At 41.1% G+C, this 19,202-nt stretch overlaps 1 protein-coding gene across 8 annotated transcripts in view; it reads right to left on the reverse strand.

Annotated features, from left to right (window-relative positions):
• The window catches only part of ptk2aa (protein tyrosine kinase 2aa), a 56,979-nt gene that overhangs the window by 12,862 nt on the left and 24,915 nt on the right, over positions 1 to 19,202 (reverse strand). For 5 of the 8 annotated variants that reach the window (XM_053446020.1, XM_053446021.1, XM_053446022.1 and 2 more), the window contains 11 exons: positions 18,870 to 18,957; positions 18,389 to 18,468; positions 17,901 to 17,963; positions 15,879 to 15,933; positions 10,866 to 11,006; positions 10,550 to 10,627; positions 10,235 to 10,342; positions 9,789 to 9,906; positions 8,124 to 8,154; positions 7,146 to 7,210; positions 2,681 to 2,737 (listed from right to left, as the gene is read on the reverse strand). In XM_053446020.1, coding sequence (XP_053301995.1) covers positions 2,681 to 2,737; positions 7,146 to 7,210; positions 8,124 to 8,154; positions 9,789 to 9,906; positions 10,235 to 10,342; positions 10,550 to 10,627; positions 10,866 to 11,006; positions 15,879 to 15,933; positions 17,901 to 17,963; positions 18,389 to 18,468; positions 18,870 to 18,957 — 884 coding nt within the window. Of the gene's footprint in view, positions 1 to 2,680; positions 2,738 to 2,866; positions 3,156 to 7,145; positions 7,211 to 7,297; positions 7,581 to 8,123; positions 8,155 to 9,788; positions 9,907 to 10,234; positions 10,343 to 10,549; positions 10,628 to 10,865; positions 11,007 to 15,878; positions 15,934 to 17,900; positions 17,964 to 18,388; positions 18,469 to 18,869; positions 18,958 to 19,202 lie in introns of those variants that run through there. The other 3 variants (XM_053446024.1, XM_053446023.1, XM_053446026.1) reach the window with 3 other exon arrangements.

The raw sequence follows: 19,202 nt of genomic DNA on the forward strand, positions 1-19,202 counted from the left end.
CTTACCAGGACGAGACAAAGTGGATGATATCAGGTACCAGGTTCTTCAAGTAAAAGCATGAACATCCTTAAAAATACTTAATATTATTTCAAATTTTATTGTGGTTAGCCCCATCCACAGGTATTTGGATTATTTAAAATAAACTATTTCTGATATGTATAAATACATATTGACCCAGGGTTGTAAATCCACAGTAAATTCCCATCCACAAAATTATCTAAATACACACATTTTGTCTTGCCATGCGCACTGTAACACAAAATTGCAAACACAACAACATTCATAACATAACATTAACCCATTCCAAAGACAAATGTATGATTCATAAACACTGTGTTCACATGCACATCAAAAGTCGGATTTCTGTTATTCCTGTATCGACACTGGCTGCAGAAAAACACAGTTATTAACTTGAGGTAATAACCTTGAGGCCTCTGTTCATTTAAACATCAAGAGTCCATTTATAAAACACAGAAGGAGCCTGGGTCTGCATCGTGTTTTAAAAAAGTGTTGAATGTCGAAATGTTTCAAAGTGGTCTCCGATTTTTGTTCCCCACTATATATAAACAGTTGCTGTGTACACAAATTGTGCAGCCAAGCCCAGACCAAACTGAACATACTTCAGATCCAGTGCGAGTGTGTCCATAAGAATTTAAATGAATATACAGAGGACTATTAACGTCTGCTGCAAATCAAACATCTTTAAAACCGACTTAAGAGTAAGTTCAAGAGGTTTACGCAAGACAATCATAACCAACTGATTCATGCACTAGAATCACAAATGCAGCATTGCACAATTGCATTCCTTTACAGGGAGATTTATTGCAATTATTCCGTAGGGCAATTCCCTCACAGGAAATTAAATACCACTTCAAATGAAAAGACATAACCCACAGGGAATTTACAGGGAAACAAAACAAACTATAATCATAACTCCAAATCAAAATAAGGAAATAAAAATGTCACAACCATAGACTGTGCATAAAAATGGACGATCCCTCGCCACTCCCTCCCACTATCCAGAAATGAAGCTAAATATCCCAAATACGAACAAAAAGCCTTGTTCAGAGCGTTTGGAGCCAGAGTCTGCACTGTGGCGATCAGGGAATGGAGCTGTGGAAGCAGATTCCCACTGATACAAGCACTCAACCAATCACGTGTCAGTCTCAGCTGTTCATCAGGGCGTTTCAGTCCATTTTTATAGCATCAAAGTACAAACTGAAATCAACCTTACCGGGAAAAACAACATCAGTGTGATAAGAAGTACCTAAAATGACAGAAACCATATTGAGATGTACTTTTACTTTTTAGTTGGATCCATGTCCCATCTACCAACATGGAGGGGGACGGGATTTATGCCCTACACAGAAGCCAGCCACTAAGTGGTGGATGAGATGTTTTGGCTTCACTTTTGGGGGGGGGCTGTCATGTCTTCATAAACAGTCAATGGTCACACACAACATGATGGACCAAGCCGACACACAATGCAATTAACTGTGAGGTAGTTTAGCTCATTTAACATTTTTAATTGTTTCTGGATTAGCTTTCTCTCTCTTTTATTTCCAACACCAGACCTGAATGAACTCAGTCTACAAAAACAATCACAAGTCAACGAAAATCCTCTATCCCCTTAAATCTTAGCATTTTCCTTGTTGGGTACAAGTTATGAAAAAACTAAACCATCCTACACTGGTTGTCTATATCATTGATACAGTTACTCAGGATTAAATTAAGAAAATTACTTGAGGCAAATTTGTCCGTATAGTTTAGACGAGTGTCCAGCAAAGACAAACATTGCAAAACATCAAAAGACTTTTCAGTAAGACAGACTGCGACAGAGACGGACAGTTTTTACCTTCGACTACTCCATAGCTCACTGTGTTGGCGATGGGAGAAAGAGGAAGAAGGAGAGAGATGAAGAGAGATGAAGAGAGGGGAGAGGCAGACAGCTGCTTTAAGATTGAAAATAGCTCAGGAAACACACACACACACACATTTACAGTGAAAGACAATCCACCAATTTTATTCTATATTAAATGTTTAGTGCATAAATAAGTGGATGAAAAACTGAGCTGATGCTGCCACAGAAAGGTTATAAAAGGAGGTTTAAAAGGAACGAATGTTATACAGTTTATTTTATACTTGGAGCAGATGGTACAAACTCAGTGACACAGAAGGAAAATATGTCAGAAGTGTGTTTAGGGGAAGTCTGCTGAGAGAACCCAAAAAAAGAAAAGATATAAAGCTGCACAAATAGAGCAACAAGGAGAACGATAGAAAAAAAAAAAGACTGTGTGGGGAAAGAAGAACAATCCACAGTTCTCTGCCCCAACAATCAAATAAGTAAATCAACTTTGAAAGTGTTTGCAGGGAGGCTAAAGCCAAACGCACCAGCACATGAATGTATCCGACAGATGTAACGTGTCTCCATGAACCACATGTTTGAGTTGTAGCCTCCGTGACCTGCAGCCTGAGTCTCCACTGTTTACCTAAGACGGCAGAACTGGCCTGAATCTGATCAGTCCCTACCAAACTGTCTAACTCCTTGTGTGAGGTGGAGATTCACACCACACTCCTTTTAAAGAGATAGTAGAACAAAATGTTTGTTTGTTTGTTTGAGAGCATGAAACATTTGACTGAAGAACAGGTTTCTTTAGTGGAGACGGGAGAAGTTACTTACTGGAGGGCATGGTGTACGTGTCCTCTTCATCCACTATCTCCGCATAGTCATCAGTCTCTGCAACATCAAATGGTGTAAAATTAACTGAAGGGACAGGAAAACAATAAAGAAAACACACACACACACGTATATACGTCAAACACAAACACACACATAAGACAGTCGTGCCCATGTTGCTCTATTTACCATACGTCCACTACGGTCAAACATGTGCAGCAAAGAATAAAACTCCACAAAAACACTTAAAACGTAAAGCAGCGAACTCTTAAAACAAACTCAGTTTCGAGAACTCCTGCATGAAGCAACACCCACGTAGCTTCTCTCTTTCCCTCTCTCTCCCTCTCTCTGGTACACACACACACACACCACCACACACACTTGGCGGAGGAGGTCAGCTGAGCATGTGTTGTGCATATCTGTCTGTGTGAGAGCAGCTGGGGAGCAGGGAGTAGCCGGCCCGGGATGGAAAAGCAAAGACAGAAAGGAGAGAGCTCGAAGGAGACGGGTGGAGAGACGGAACAAGAAAGAGAGAGACTGGGATATAAGAGGAAGAGGGAGACTCACACACACACACACACACACACACACATACGGTAGAAGAGGAGAAATGGTGTGTGTGGCTGTCATGTAAGCAGATGGTGGCGTATAGGATCTGGTCTGTGTCAGACTCAGAGCGATAGGCAGAGAAAAAGACGCAGCAGGAAAAAGACAGGGAGAGATGGACTGAGTCAATCCCAACCAGATGGTGGTGTTTAAAATAAAATCAGTGTGCAGACTCAGCTGTTGGAAACGAGAGTCAAACATCTGCTGCTGTTCTGAACACCCCCCGCTCTCTCTCTCTCTCTCTCTCTATTCACTGCTATGGTTGGGGATTCATCAGGCTCTGTAGGAACGTGTCCCCAAACTGATCAGAAATCCTTTTCTAAAGCCGCCTGGCTGATTTTCTCAAGATATTTCTCAAAAATTTGCCGTGTAGAATAAACTGGATTAGATGATGATGTAAAGGAGGCTTAAAAAAACAGTGAATCCTTGCTAATGCAAATGAAACTGAAAAGTGCTGATTATTGAAGAATTAAAGTAGTGTGACATTAATGCTTTTTCACACAAACTTGCTGAGAGTTAGCGTGGAAATCAGACCAATCAGAGAGCCCGTTTATTGGCTCTCGCAGAAGAGCCCGACTCTGCTCTCGCCAAGACCGATTTCCGTCCGTCCTGAAACTGATCAGGCCAATCACAACAACTTTAGCCAATGTTACTGATAAATACTAAAATTCTCCTCTCATATATAGATGGTTTTTCTCAGTCAGTTTCATCAGTGTCAATGAAATGCTTAACTTTTGATTTCAAACTATTCTCTGCCTTTGTGTTGCTGTTAAAATCCGCAGCTCTGCTTCCACATAATGAGAAAAAACAATTTCCCACTGATGTGGACGTTTGTGCTGTGAGGTCCATTGTTTGTATTTCTGCATATTCAGGCTCATGTGGTTTCTGTTCTACAGAGTAAACTGCTTCTAAGTTTGACTGGTCTAACTCCGTCTCTTTCTGCTTCCAGTGGAGGGAAATGTGTGTGTGTGTGTGTGTGTGTGTGTGTGTGTGTGTGTGTGTGTGTGTGTGTGTGAGTGTGTGAGTGTGTGTGTGTGTGTATGTGTGTGTATCTGTGTGTATGTGTGTGTGTCAGTGTGTGTGTGTGTGTGTGTGTGTGTGTGTGTGTATGTGCACGCTTGCATGTGTGTGTGTGATCTAGTTTGCCCATTATAGTCAGGAATGCACCCGCTCTCAGATCCAGCAAACCTCTCCCTGCTCCACTGTGTGTGTGTGTGTGTGTGTGTGTGTGTGTATGAATGAAGTACACGTGTGCATGATTTTGCATGTGTTGTGTGGGCGTGTGCACGAGTGTGTGTTTTGTGCTAGTGTGTGTGCGTGCAGAGAGAAAGGTTTGGAGAGGTTCCCTTACAGAGAAAATATTGCTTCATTTACTAGTTCTGTTTTTTCTTGCGGTTATACGCAGACATATTTTAAATTTAGTGGTAATTTAGTGGCGATCCAATTTCAAAATAATCACCAATAGACGTGGATACGAACACACAAACGTCCTAAAACACAAAACTCAAGTAGAGAGCCACTGTAGCTTCTAAGGGATCAAACCCAGTAACGCTACTGGTGATTGATTCATGTTTCCAGTCATTGAAACATGACGAACAACACATACTAATCAACACTGCATATTACACATTTATTACCCAATAGACCACTACAGCTATTGTTAAAGAAGAAGGAATGCATGCATAAACATCAGCTCACCACACACACACCCCAATACAAACACGCTACCCTTTGCAGGCGGGTGCCGTGTATTGCAAGACAAGAAAGAAGGAACAACGGAGAGATTGATAAACAACAGCATAACTTTACCATCCCCACTAAGATCTTCTGCAGGGTCCAGGAGAGCATGCAGGAAACGGGACAGCAGAGGAGGAGGAGGAGTGAGAAAGAGAGAAGAGCAGGAGGCATAGCAGAGAGGAGAGAGAAGAGGAGAGAAGAGATGTTAGAGCATGAAAAGCTTTGAAACAACTTGGGAGATGTCGCAGGATCTGCAAAAGCCAAAAACTCAGCGAGCAGTTAGTACAGATCCAAATATCTCCAGTGAGCTAACAGCTTCCATTAATGTTGTGAAGATGACATGGCAAAGAAATGAATGAGTGCAAGAAAACAGCAGCAGTGTGACTTGTTCTTTAGTTCTGGCATTGGCCCCGGTTTACTCAGGGGTCAAGGGCAATTCACTCAGAGGAATCTCCAATCAGGAGCCTATTTTTCAAAAGAATATTTATGCTTCATCATTTAAAATGCTTTGAGAAATGGTTGAAAAATTATGAAATAATGTAATTAAGAAGTAAAAGCTTGTAAAGAAGCATCTCAACCTGAATTAGAAACTGAAAATGAGTTTGTTTGTTATTGACTCTCTACCTTTAAAGCAGACGCCCCCTGTTAAGTTACATTTGATTGAGAATTTAGATTGAATAGAAGAACTTAAATAATATAGAAATTGAGAGAAATGCCACCGCTCAACTGACTCAGAGTAGATTTAAGCTTTTAAAGATTTGAAAAGAAGGGTTAGATTCTGCAGCAGGAGAAGTTTCTACGTCTCTACAACAAATCAGCTGCCATTCAGATCCACCACTTTTTTTTCTGTCAGTCGTCCTGTGAGCTACTGACGACAGCTGCCAAAGCCACAGACGGAGACACAAGGGCATCTTCTGACCCACATAGGATGTCAACCTTACTGCAGGAAGCATTCAACTCATCTATTATTGACTTTAAAGTGTTTATCATGAACATTATTTCGTTTTTTATGACAGTTCTTGTCATTTTTTCTTTAATCACAGAGTAACAATCTTGAGCTGATAGTGATGAGTTAGTTGAAGGGGAAGATGCTCAGTGGAAGACCTCAAAGAGAGCGATGCGTCACTACTTGGCCACAAAAAAAGCTCTGCCTCTTTGAATTGACTGAAATAAAACAACCAAACGTTGACCTAGGTAAAATGTAAAACAGCTGGAGAGTTACGAATGAAAAAGTATCACTACTGCATCAAAAACACACAAATGATACCTCTCAGAGTCGTCTATTTGTGTCCCAGTTGTTTGAATGCACATCAGCTTGGTTATATGCAGCAACGTGGACACCAGTTATTGTGGTTTAGTTTTGTTTGTCCTTTTGTGAAGGATTTAATTAGTTCAAGCAACCACGCAGCGAGGACAGAGAGAGTTGAGTAGAGGAGAGCATCCTGAAACTGTTTCGATCCCAAAAACAATTACGAGTTCACTAAAAATGTAAAAAAGTTGCCAAATCTCTGACAATAATTTAATGGCCATTCTTTTTAAAGTCCAAATGAACCAAATTACTTCATAAACCAATCAAGGAAGCCTGAGTTAAACTTTTAAAATCCCTTCCACGGATGTTTTTTCGGACATGATGCGAGTTACCCAATAACCACAAGGATTAAATCAGGCATTTTTATTCTCCCCACATTACAATTTTGTGGATACGCTCCTCTACAAACTTTCCAATCAGGGCCGAGGATACCGTTGTGCGGCGAATCTGAACAGAAGACAAAGGGGAGGAGGAAACGCCGCGCCTTGGTTGGCTTAGGAGGCGTCGATGTCACTAGGTCTTCAGCCAATGAAGAAGTGAGGGGGAGAGAGAGGACAGAGGAAGAAAAAAACACAGAGTGAATGGATGAGGGGAGGGATGTGTGAAAGACTGAAGGGGGGAGAGGAGGAAGTAAACAAAAAACGAACGCAGGAACAGAGAGGATGGGATGAGAGAGGAAGTCCCTAAAGAGGGAAAAACAATGAGAGATGAAAAGAAAAAAAGAAACAGATGTTGGAGGACAGGAAGACAAAGAAAAGAGCGAACTGATGGAGTTCATATCACCTCTAAATATGTGTTGTTTTTTAATTATCTTACCTGAGACGGAGATCGCTCTGACTCCGCTCCTCACCGCTTCCGACTTCTTCTCATTGTTTGACACTCTGGAGAAAAACAGAATATGGTAAATTAGATTAGGATTACACATCAGCATCAGAGATGAACACTCGGTTGACACAACATAAACATACCGACGACCTTTCAAAACATATCAGCGATTTCCAGCTTCAGATTTCCAATAAAGGATAAAACCATGGAAAGGATTTTTCACATTGAGCGCTGTGTAGGATGGAAGAAGTAAACGCTGCTATCGCTATCTGTAAACAAACCTGCACTGCTCAAATTATCTGCCTGTCTTTGCCGTGGTTCCTCTCTCTGTCATCTGAGCTCCGCTATCTTTACATCACAGACTACAACGGACGGAGAGAGAGAAAAAAGAGAAAAGGCGGAGAGCGGAGAGAGAGTGAGTGTACGACGGACAGAAGGAGGAGGAGGAGGAGATTTCCAGAGTGTCTCAAAAAACCCTAAGTGGAAAATGTTTTGCTCCTAAACTTTATCTCCTTATTTGACCAGAGACGGAAAGAGAGAGGAAGAAAGAAAAGAGAAAGAGAGAGAGAGGGATTTGAGTTTAAATGAAAAGTGGTTGAATCTGTACGTCTGATGGGCTGCGTCCAGACGGACTCGCAGATAAACAAACACAACGAGCTCCCGGCTGAGGTCACAGTGTTTTCTCTGTAAGTCTTTCTAAAGCCTAATGACACGGAGCCAGAAATAAGGATCATTTTGTAGGAAAAATATTAAATACAAGGTTGTCACTGTTCTTTCTGATGCTATAAATGGGCTATACAAATACATTTAATTGATTGTTTGTTTGTTTTTTTGTCTTAAAATTTTTGAACAATTATGTTTCTGGTCTTGTAAACTTAAAAGAAAATGTTCTCACACAGTCATCAAACAAAGCTCATGTAAAACAGTTGTTATTTTAAGTGTAACAGTACTAAGAGTAGTTGGACTTACTTTGGGATGGAAGGAAGCGCTCTCTCTCCCTCTAGAGGATGAAAACACACATTATAATATGTCGTGACTCAGACAAGACCTTACACACAGTACAGTACAAAGGATATGACAACACAGTTTCTTCTGCGTATAAACTACATTAATTACACAGCTACATCAGCACTGGGTGTAAATTTGCCCGTAGCAGGGGACTTGTGCTGTAGTTCAGTGAATTGTTCAGCCTTTATTAAATAGAAGCACTTTAAAACCAAATAAAAAATATCTGATTATTTTAAAGACAAATGTTATAAATGAGAAATATTCTTATTGTTGGGGATAATGGCAGAGCTCATAGTTTAATTTTGTTAAATATATATTGTATCTAGTGCACAGCAGTGTTAATTTCGTTGACGAAAACTATGACGAAAAATATTCGTTAACGATCTTTTTTCCATGACGAAGACGAAGACGTAACGAAAACTGATCTTTGAAAATAAAAACTATGACTAAATCTGCTTTAACTTTCGTTGACGAGACGAGACGAAAATGTTGGTGGTTGACTAAGTCACAATAATTTATTTAAACATCATCGTATCAGGCCGCCATGAAGTATCAGGAGCGGGCGAGTGAGTGTGTCTGTGTGTGTGTGTGTGTGCGCCCCAGATAGCGCACCGGTCCCGAGGCTCCGCCCCCCGCCCCGCTCACTCGCTCAGAGACACGAGATCAGAGCTCGTTCACGTGAACCGGCTGCTTCTTAACAGTGGAAACAGTGAAAACACAGAGTTTCTCTGGTCTCTGCTGCTCAGAGATCAGCGCAGCAGCTTCTTGATCAGAGCAGAAGCTGCAGGTGGTTTGTACCGAGCTTCAGTTTCTGTGTTCGCCTCCAGTCTGACCTGCTCTCACTTTTGTTTTCACATTTAAAACTAAATATATATTTTTAAGCTATTAGGCTGCAGCTATATGTTTTTATTTATTTCAAAATAGGGTTCTTCTTATTTCATACATTTCCCACAAATATATGGAGGACTCAAATAACCCTACAAAGGTCTGTGTTTAATTTAATTCAAAGTAGGCCGACACTTGCCTGTGTATTTTCTTCTCTTCATAAGTGTTCTGTGTTTTCCTTTGTTGTAACAGGTACAAATAGCAATAAAATGTCAAGAGTTTTCTTTATTGTCGTTCTATAATTTCATAAATGCAACAAACTATAGTTTAGTATAGTATAACTTTATATTAAACTTTATTAGCTTTGTTATCAAAAATGTTTTACGGCTCCAGACACATTTTATTTGGGGGAAGAGGGGGCAAAATAAGTAAGTTGAGGTTGCCGACCCCTGCTATAGACCTATACTGGTAGGGATATCTAATGGACAACCTAAGTACTGCAAGCTAGACTATTATGCAGTTTTAGACACAACACAGGGTCTCTGGGCCTGAGAAGAGAAGAAAAGGATTTAATGTGGCTACTAAATGTGACTAAAACTAGACTAAAATGTAATTCGTTTTCGTCGACTAAAACTAAGAAGGATAAAAATGACTAATTGTGACTAAAACTAATATGCATTTTCGTCAAAAGACTAAGACTAAATCAAAAATAGCTGCCAAAATTAACACTGGTGCACAGTGTCCGTGAGTAGTATTTGATACTGAGGAACAGAGGAGCTAGAAAAAAATACAGATTCATACCTTTCTGATAACGGACGATGAAGGAATGAGTGTCCATGGAGACGAGTCGACAGTAGCCATCAATCAAGTCAGCCAAGTTCTCTGCCATGGTAAGTGATGCTGTTGTAACTGTGAGAGGCTGAATGTACACACACACACACACACACACACAGACACGCACACACAGATGTGGCCTGTTACAAAGAGCCATTATCTCAGAGGACACACACATACTCTTCCATGGCAGAGCACACTGGGGGTTTCCAGCTGCTCCTCGTTTCAGAGGAAAACTTCTCTCTCTCAGTGGGTGTCTAAGTAAATAAATCCAATACTTTAAAATGGAAGAGAAACAGAATCCGTATATTTCTACAGCTGTGGATGCTTAGAAACTCTTCCTCGGGTTTCTGACTTTATTGAATAAAAGACATGAGAAACTGACAGCGAGCAAACAGAGAGACTGTCCGTACCTCAGCCGCTCCCGCTACATTCAGCTGTAACATCCCTTTCCTGTCCTTCTCCTCCATAGACGAGTACTGGATGGACTGGACCTGGTTAAAGTTTGCTAGGTGGGTGGGCTGGGGACAAGAAGAGAAACACAGACAGGGAAGAAATTAAATCAAGTTGATGTCGAAAGGTAATCCTGTTATTTTATAATCTATAAGTGGCTATTTTAATCTCAGGAGTGAAGCCTGAACTTTCCCCTTAAGTTCCTTTGCTGACACTTAGCTTAAATACTATTTGGATACAGATCTCTATCAGTCGTGATCCCAGGAGAAACTCACCGTGGATCCCTTGTCTGTGAGGTAGCTGATCCCTTCCTCTGGCCCGATGGCTAACTCCACCTGAATCACCCAGCTCGACTGGTAAGAGTGAAAGAGAGTTGGAAAGAAAGAATAAGGAGGAGAGAAGACAAGGAAACACATAAGAAAATCTCATTTGTTTGCTCATTCACAGCTTATAAGACACGCCTCTCACATCTGTGATACATGCAACACCTAATTCTACCAACAGGGGTCAACCTTGCACAACTAACCCGAGCTGTCACACTACTGTACATGAGGACGCAGTAAAGTGAAGGCAAGAATGGAAGAAACCTACACCCAGGGCACATTTGAAGCACTCTTTGTCGTAGCGGTAGACCGGCGCAAGAATCTCCAAGAACTTGAGGATGCACTGTTCATCGTTGAGATTGGCCACCTGCTTGAAGGTCTGCTGGATCAACTTACGCAGAGTTTTAGCCTGAAGACACACAGAGGAGAAGAATGGAATTAAGGTCAAACAGTCATCGTAGGCAAAATTTCAACTGGATGAGGAAAGTTCTTGATATTAGTGTGGGTGTTTTTCTGTGTGGGTGGAGTGACTAACGCTCTAGGAGAGGAAGGCATTGATTGACTATTAGGCCACTATGCCACTATGCTCAAAGTGACCTCAGCACTTCAGTGTAGGGGCACTCACAGTTCAGATCAATACCCTCACAGAGACACATTGGTGCCATCAGTTACCACTCGATTTAACAGCAAAGAGTCCGTCTGTTTATCTCTATAGTAAACATCGAGCTCGCTATACAACTCACAAAGTGCTCTCTAACACAGAGTGACACGTACAGTCACACGCTCACAGCTGATTTATTCAGGTTGTGTCACTGCAGAGGAGACAGATGTGAAATAAACATCACTCTAGGAACATTATTCTGCCATTTACACACCTCACCACTTCAGACACAACAATACAGTTCGCACACACGCACAATATGCCAAATATAATCCTCAATATCCGATGAATGTCTAGAGAGCAATCGCTTATATGTGGATTTACTAAAGACCTTTTTGACCCTTTCCACCCCACTTCCCATCTCAGCCCTTTATAATAAATCCACGTACAGATTCACTGAACAAGGGATATTAAAAAGTTTATAGGTGACGAATGATCCAAAACCCAAATACACACCCAATACATAAGCCATTAGCTGCTTTCAGACATGAACTGAACTAGGACAGTTTTACAGATGGAAACATTTCCAGAACCTTTCCTGTGAGCTCCTTGGTTAAATGTCTGGAACATGATTGATGTGCTGTCAACAAAAACATGTGATTTCCCTAGAGGGATATATGCTTCATGTCCTGTCTCCTGTACCTCTCGCCTGAATGTTCTGGACATCTTCCTCTCGTTGTGAAGGCATCAGATCTCATGCTGAGTTCTTCATATGCAAAAGGCAAAAATTTGGCAAATGTCTGGTCCTAATTTTCCCAATTTCCTAATTTTTTCATGTTTGAAAACATCTGTAAAGTGAGAAGACACATTCACACAAGCGCACAGACTGTACGGATGAACCAAATCTATAAATAACTCTCCATATATAGATTAAGATAAGGATTAGAGGGGATTTAGTGCAGTACAGACTAGGCTTAAAAAAACGTGCAGATTTACAGTAGACTTGGGCATCAAATTAAGGTCATTCCTTACAAAATAAATCAGCACTTTCAAAGCTCAGATTATTACAAAGCATTTATATTAATTAATAAGTTATATTGCATTAGTGACTAAAAATGTGTAGCAAAAAGTCAATTGGTTGATTTGGTATGAGTCTAATGAGGCTTAAAATCAAATTATCACAGAATGTTCAATCTATATAACACAGTGTTTATTTTTGGAGGCTGAATTGTTCATATAATAATGGCAAAGTACAATTTTCTTTTCTATTATCTATTGTTTTTCAGCCACTGTGTATTTATATAGCATTCTTCATTTGTAAATATAGTGAAAGCCTTAATATCTATACTTTATTTCATAATTACATTGTCAGCTGTCGACTTACTAAGCCAGAAGACTCTCAAAACTTAACACGATGCACACACACAGACACACACTTGCTGTGTGTTCAGCTCTGCGAGTGTTTGTGTGCCGTCTCAACACATTTCATAATACACATGATTACAGAGAATAATGTGCTTGTGCTCTTGATAGGATCACGGTTTTCATTCTTAGAATTCCAACATGGGCACACATACAGATATTGTCAGTCCCAATTGTCCACCCTTCCTGAGAGGAAGTGCATCAAGTGGCTATCACCTCACAGGCCGACCACTCAGTAGTCTCAGCACTTACACAGTATGTTTTTTTTATTTGGGTGATATCCACTAGTGTGTTTATGGCTGAAGAACTGTCGGCCTGCGTGTGTGTGTGTGGTGTGAGTGTGTGTGTGTGTGTGTGTGTTACATGTCTGTTTCCTCTCCTGCTGTGATTTGTACCAGTAGTGCCTGGAAGCAATTTGGAGTTCGGTCGTCACCAAGTTGCTTTTTGCTTTTACTGCAGAATCGAGCGATACTACACATCAGACAGCCTGAGCCTCGGTTGCACTGTGGCCCTTCTGGTTTAGTTTCTGAAAATATACCCATAAGTGAAAGCCTCAATTATTATTATTTTCCTTTATTTTTACTACGAGTCATAAATCCCAATGATTGTCAGTTGGATAACTGGGATCTACTAAGGCAGTGGTTCTCAGGGGTCTGTGGCACATTTTCAGGGTCTACATGAAAAGTCTTATATCTTTCTAAGACATTTCTCTCGTGTTGCTCTTTCACATAAGTGGGAATAATTTGTATCTTGTTCAGGGTCCTTGGCTGAAAAACAACCAGTACTACACACAACCAAGATCCAGTGAATTAGGATTAAATCTCTTTAAACTATATAAACAAAGCTTCCTGTGCTTTTTTCTGGATTTTATAATGACATTTAGTGAAAAATTGCAGGTGTGACTAGAGCCATCTAATATGTGAAAAGAAGAAAATGTGCTTTAATGTCAAAATGTCCGCTAATATGTCCTCGGAGTGTGCCCCATGGAGTCAGAACGTTCGCATCTAACCTCTTCTAGTCCATAACACTCAACCTGAATAACCATTCAAATGTGGGCCTCACTTTAACTTAAACATTTAAAATTGGTTGGTACACGTTGGAAGCCTCAAAACTCACTCTGCAGAAGTTTATGGTCACACATAGGTGAATGCAAAGCCAATACGGCGGTTTAGAGTTCACCAAAGTTGAACTCCACGCAAAGCCAAGCTACGATTTGCCACGCCACAGGAGGAGGATGTTTATTGGCCTCCTCGCTCGCACAGATTGGAAGTGAATGGGAGGCGAACGTTAAAATAATTGCGTATGTGTGACCAGGCCCGATGTGTGAAATGGGGGGAGATTAGGGAAGACATGCAGCAAAGCGCCGGGTCGGAACCGGACCTGTGGCTGCTTCAGGAGCGCTAAACCCCCCCATACGTGGCTCCCAGCTCTAGAATATATTTACATCTTTGACCATTATGTACTTTGAGATCCTCGGGCTCATCTGTCTATTCAATTTTGCCACCAGTGTAAAGGACTTTGTAATGTGGATTTGAAGTTTCTTCTTAATATCGTTTTTACTATTTGTATATTTTTGTGGGTTTTGTGTACATTTATTTGTTTGTATTATATTTTTATAAAAGAAGGAGAAACAGCTCAAGCTGGAGCCGGTGGGTCAACCTCAGATCCCCAAAGCAACCATGAAGTCAGCTTTACTAAACCTGGTGTCCAGCCTGTCAATATGAATGAACAGACTCTGACTCTTTATAACAGCTAACATCAGTCACTGTTTACTACCACAGCCATCTGCTCTGGTGTGTGTGTGTGTGTGTGTGTGTGTCAAGTGGAGTCCATTGAGGGGGAATAATCCCATTAAATGACTACCATTCTCTTTCAGCAGAGTGACCGACTGAAACGTAAATGACAGCTGTGCTCTCTCTCCCTCTCTCCACACACACACTTCCACACACATACATACAGACACAGAAAGAGCAGCAGATGTGTCAAACCTGACATTTGCTTTAACATTACTACATTTTCTTGTTTTTAGCGTTTCTCTATTAAATATACAGATTATCAAAGTAATTCCATAAATGAATCAAGGAACAAACTTTTTAACGTAACTGATACTTCCACACATTGGCTTAACGTACTTGTACTATGATATTTAAATGACCTATAATGAAATTAAAAGAAGATTTCAGCAGGAACCTCAAGTCACATGCTTGACTTTACGCATGTGTGTGTTTTGTGACGTCAGGGGAGAGTGTGTTCTCATTCCAAAGAAAGAAAAGAAGTGTGTAGATGTGCAGCTGATGAGGGGGGAGTCAGTCGGGCTCGGAGGAGTGAGTGGGGGTGTAGTCCTGAGGAAGACACACATTGTCGCCTCCCCCTCCCTCCTCATTGTTGTAAAGAGAAAGTGGGTTTATACATGACCCGAGGGTCGCACGGTTTCGCTCCCTCTGCAGAGCATCTGTCTGCCCGCCTGCTGACATTAAGACCTTTTCGGGTCACCAGGCCTTTCTTTAACACACAGCCACACACAAACTCATACACATGGTCCCTTCCATTCAACGCGTGCCGTTAATTTCTCACTCACAGACACTGTTTATTATGCAAGAATGCCCAGCCATCACATACAAACACGCTCAGCCAAAATCAAAACTGGCTCACTTAATTTAACATAACTGTTCAACAACGTGAATAAAACTATAAAGTGCAGGGAGCTTACATTTTGTCTGCTGATAAGAGATGTATGTGTTTCATCAAGAAAATCCTGTGATGCCTGCTGCTGAGTTAATACATCACTTCCTGTCTCAGCCTGCTGCACCCGGCTGCTCCACCTCTCGCCTGAATAATGTGGAGGATTTGTTGTGTCTGTTCAGAGAATCTGCTGCGGTGTGCATGTGTGAAGGGCAGACTACGGGTAAACTGTTGCCAATTCTCCGGGTGTTACCCACAGGTCATATCTGAAAATGGCTCATGACAACTTCATATTCAGTCAGACCAGACTGTGTCTGATGACACAGCAAGTAATACATTCGGGGGAAAAAAGCGTATCAGAGAAACCCTTAGTTATACCAGAGAGCTGCTGTCCAAACCACAGGCTTTGGTTTCTTGTGGTTACTGAGCGACTCCAGAGGGGTTACATGAAGCCCCATGGTAGCAGCTACTGAGTGTGGAGCGAGCACTACCTATATATACTTCTTTCAGTAATATATCAAGCGGAGAAAGTGAATGAGTGAAAAATATCTCCTTAGAAAGTCTCATCATTCTCACCTTGACTGAATCCAACAGGTCTTTGGGGAAAAAACGCCTCAAACCAACATCTTTCCTGTAAAGAGAGAAGTAGAGATAAAGAATGTTTATTATACTGTAATTACACTGAGGAATGTTAATTGTCAGGCACTGCCGTCTTTATCTGATCTTATTTTTTTCCTCCGCTGAGAAATAACTAAAAGGAGCTTCAGACAGATACGATGAGGCAGACCGCGACTGAGCACCAGCAGAAACACAAAGTTTTGTGACTAAGCGCTGACTTCAGAGCGCTACTCATCTTTTCCTACGAGACGGGGACGAGGGAAAAACAGAAACATAGAGATAGAGAGAGGCACGGGAAGAGCACAAAGAGGGAGAACACAGAGAAAGAGGGAAGAAGGGAGCTAAAACAGGAAGCTGGATAATGATCCAAACTACTCTGGAGAAAAGACCAGTGGAGATGGAGAAGCCGAGAAAGAGAGCGATGCTGACGTCATCCTTTCTCCCCCTGCTCCTCCAACATAGGTCAAATATCAGTCTCGAACTATTATTACAATCACAGAGAAGAACTGCTGAGAAAAACCGACTGATTAAACGATTTGTATTAGTTCATAAACCACAGGGATGTCTGCCAACTGCAGCCAGCTGAGCAGGAACATGGGTTTTGTTGCTGTGTAAGAGGAAACAACTAGTCAGCAGTTTGTATTCCTGAAGCAAATAAAGCAAAGAAATACAATCTCTGACCTAATGTATATATACTGGATGTAAAACACCTGCAAATAGTATCTCGGTTTGGGTTTTGTGTGGACAAACGTTCGACTTGTGTAACTAAAAAAAAGTCAGACTGTAAACAGAGTACAGGGAACAGAAGAGTGTAAGCTGTCTACACCGGAAGCCCCAAAATACTGGCCCTTGACTCCACTGGCTAGTTCATTATCACACGATTGACTCCGATTGGCAAACATCCAACATACGTAGAGAATAAAGTTTCTGATGATAACAAAATAATGACTTCATATTTCCTTAAAGGTTAAATTATGCATCTGCCAAAGACATTTCTGTTTCCCTTTAAGTGGTTCAGAACTATGAAGATCTGAAGGAAATGATAAGGGAATTATGGACTTTAAAAATGTTCACATTTGCTTTTGGAAGAGGAAAAAGCTAAAGGAAGGACCAACAATGAAGCTTATAATTAGTGAAATATCTGATTTAAGTTCTGATTGGAGCCAACAGAGACAGACACCACCCCAAATATATAGAAAGTGTTTGTTTTTTTTCCACTAATGCTCAACACATGCCCCGCAGCAGCTCACGGCCAACTGTCAACTGGGTTTACCAAAACCCCGACAGCACATTTTCTCTCCACTTTTTCTCGTTGGTTTGTAACAGTCATGATACAACAGCTTTTTCCAATCAGCAGGGGATGCGGTGAGACGGAGACACAAAGCAGAGAGAAGAAGAACACGGGAGGAAAAACTGACGAAAATAGAGGATGAGAGCATCGAGAAGAGAGACGGATGGACGCAGGATGAAGAAGAGACACAAAGAGAACTCAATGGAAGGACAGTGTGCATTCCTCTTGGTTAATTGGAGCGCTCGTTAGGCGGAGGGACAGAAAGAAAGACGTCAGTGGGAGAGGACAGCTCATTAATATCAGACCAAATTAGAGATGAGCAGCTTTAGGGACAGAGTTTGTAAATGCTCTTCATCGACATCAATCTATCGGGGAGCTGTTGGTGGATCGACAGATGAGGGAAGCACGACAGAGTCAATAATGAACATGAGCGGACAAATGAAGGAATAAGACGTCGCAAAAGTGAGAGGTTAAATCAGTGTTGAAAATGAAAGAGACTTTCTAAAGAGAGTTTGACTAAAACAAAACAGGAGGGTGTTCTAAATGTTCCCAAACTTTTCTATGACCGTCAAAATTCTGCACCGAAAACTGAGATACCCTGTTATTTTTTGGCATTAACATGTGAGGAGGAATAGGAGCCATGTTGGGTGTTTTCTCTGTAACATTTGGATCATGCAGAAAATACTCACTCCAGTAGTTCATAGTTGGATTTCTTATCCAGGGCGTTTCCTCTCATCTCTTTGAAGAACCTCCTGGAAATGAAAGCAGAGGGACACAGAGAGAAAGAACCAGGTCAGCTCCGTTCACTGAATACACCTCCACGTCCAAGGGATATTAAAGATCTGTTGTTTCCTGTTGTAAAACATAGCTGTTGCTTTGGCAAATGATAAATAAACTTGGATTATGAGTGGAGCTGAAGGGAAAACACACAAAAACAACTCAGCTGGAGAAGTATATTGCTCAAATAGTCTTTTTAAATGCAAAGATTTGCCAACTTATTGATGCTTTCATTGTGACAAACAGATACCAGGTGGGATGAACCCTTTTCATCTTTTGATTTATATATATATATATATATATATATATATATATTTGATATATATATATCAGAACACATACAAATTATAACATAAGTACTGAACTTGATTAACTGGTCACTGCTGTGAGCGTGTCTTACCTGATTTCTAGACAGCCCAGTTTGAGAGCCACATCTTGTTCTACCTGATCCCCGATCTCTGTCATGTAGTCATTCTTCACCTGAAGGACACAATTACACAAAGTGGGTTTATTACAACATTTATTTCTGGGACCTGATGACCCAATGGTCAAGGCACGTACATGGGCAAACAAGCCCTTGTGCAGAAGGGCTGTGGACCATTTACTGCATGTCACCCCTCTCCCCTTCCTGTATCTCTACCATCACTATCCAAAAATGCCAAAAAGATTACTTAAAACATTTATTTCCTCATGAGACAAATGGCATCACATCTATTTCTCACACAAACACACACACAGTCCTACTGACCGAGTTTACCCACAGGCTAACACACACACACTCTTCCTGCAGAACCATATGTCTCGGTGCTGCCTGCTGGCACAACATGAAATATGTCTTTGCGTCTGGGTGCCTCTGAGAGTGTGTGTGTCTGTGTGGGTACCTGGTGGTAGAAGTAGCTGAGTGTAGGTTTGTCTTCTGTAAACTGCTGCACGAAGCCCTTCGGAAGATACCGGATCCTTAATTCATACCTGCAGTGGAAAAGAAGAAGGAGGGAGTGAATGTTATGTTGTGCAGAGCTGCACTGACGCCATTTTAAATCAACCAGTAGCAGAGACTTGAAGCGACAGTATTGTGTCTTGAAAAGAAAGTTGGGGCAAAGTTTTTAACGTGTACCACTACTAAATGTTGTAAATTAGTTTTAAAATAATCCAGTTTAATTGATAATGAAAAAGCACAGTCGGCAGTCAGCTACTGCAAGGGAGGGAAATTAAGA

This window comes from Pleuronectes platessa, chromosome 18 (assembly GCF_947347685.1).
Source record: "Pleuronectes platessa chromosome 18, fPlePla1.1, whole genome shotgun sequence".
Classification (NCBI taxonomy): domain Eukaryota; kingdom Metazoa; phylum Chordata; class Actinopteri; order Pleuronectiformes; family Pleuronectidae; genus Pleuronectes; species Pleuronectes platessa.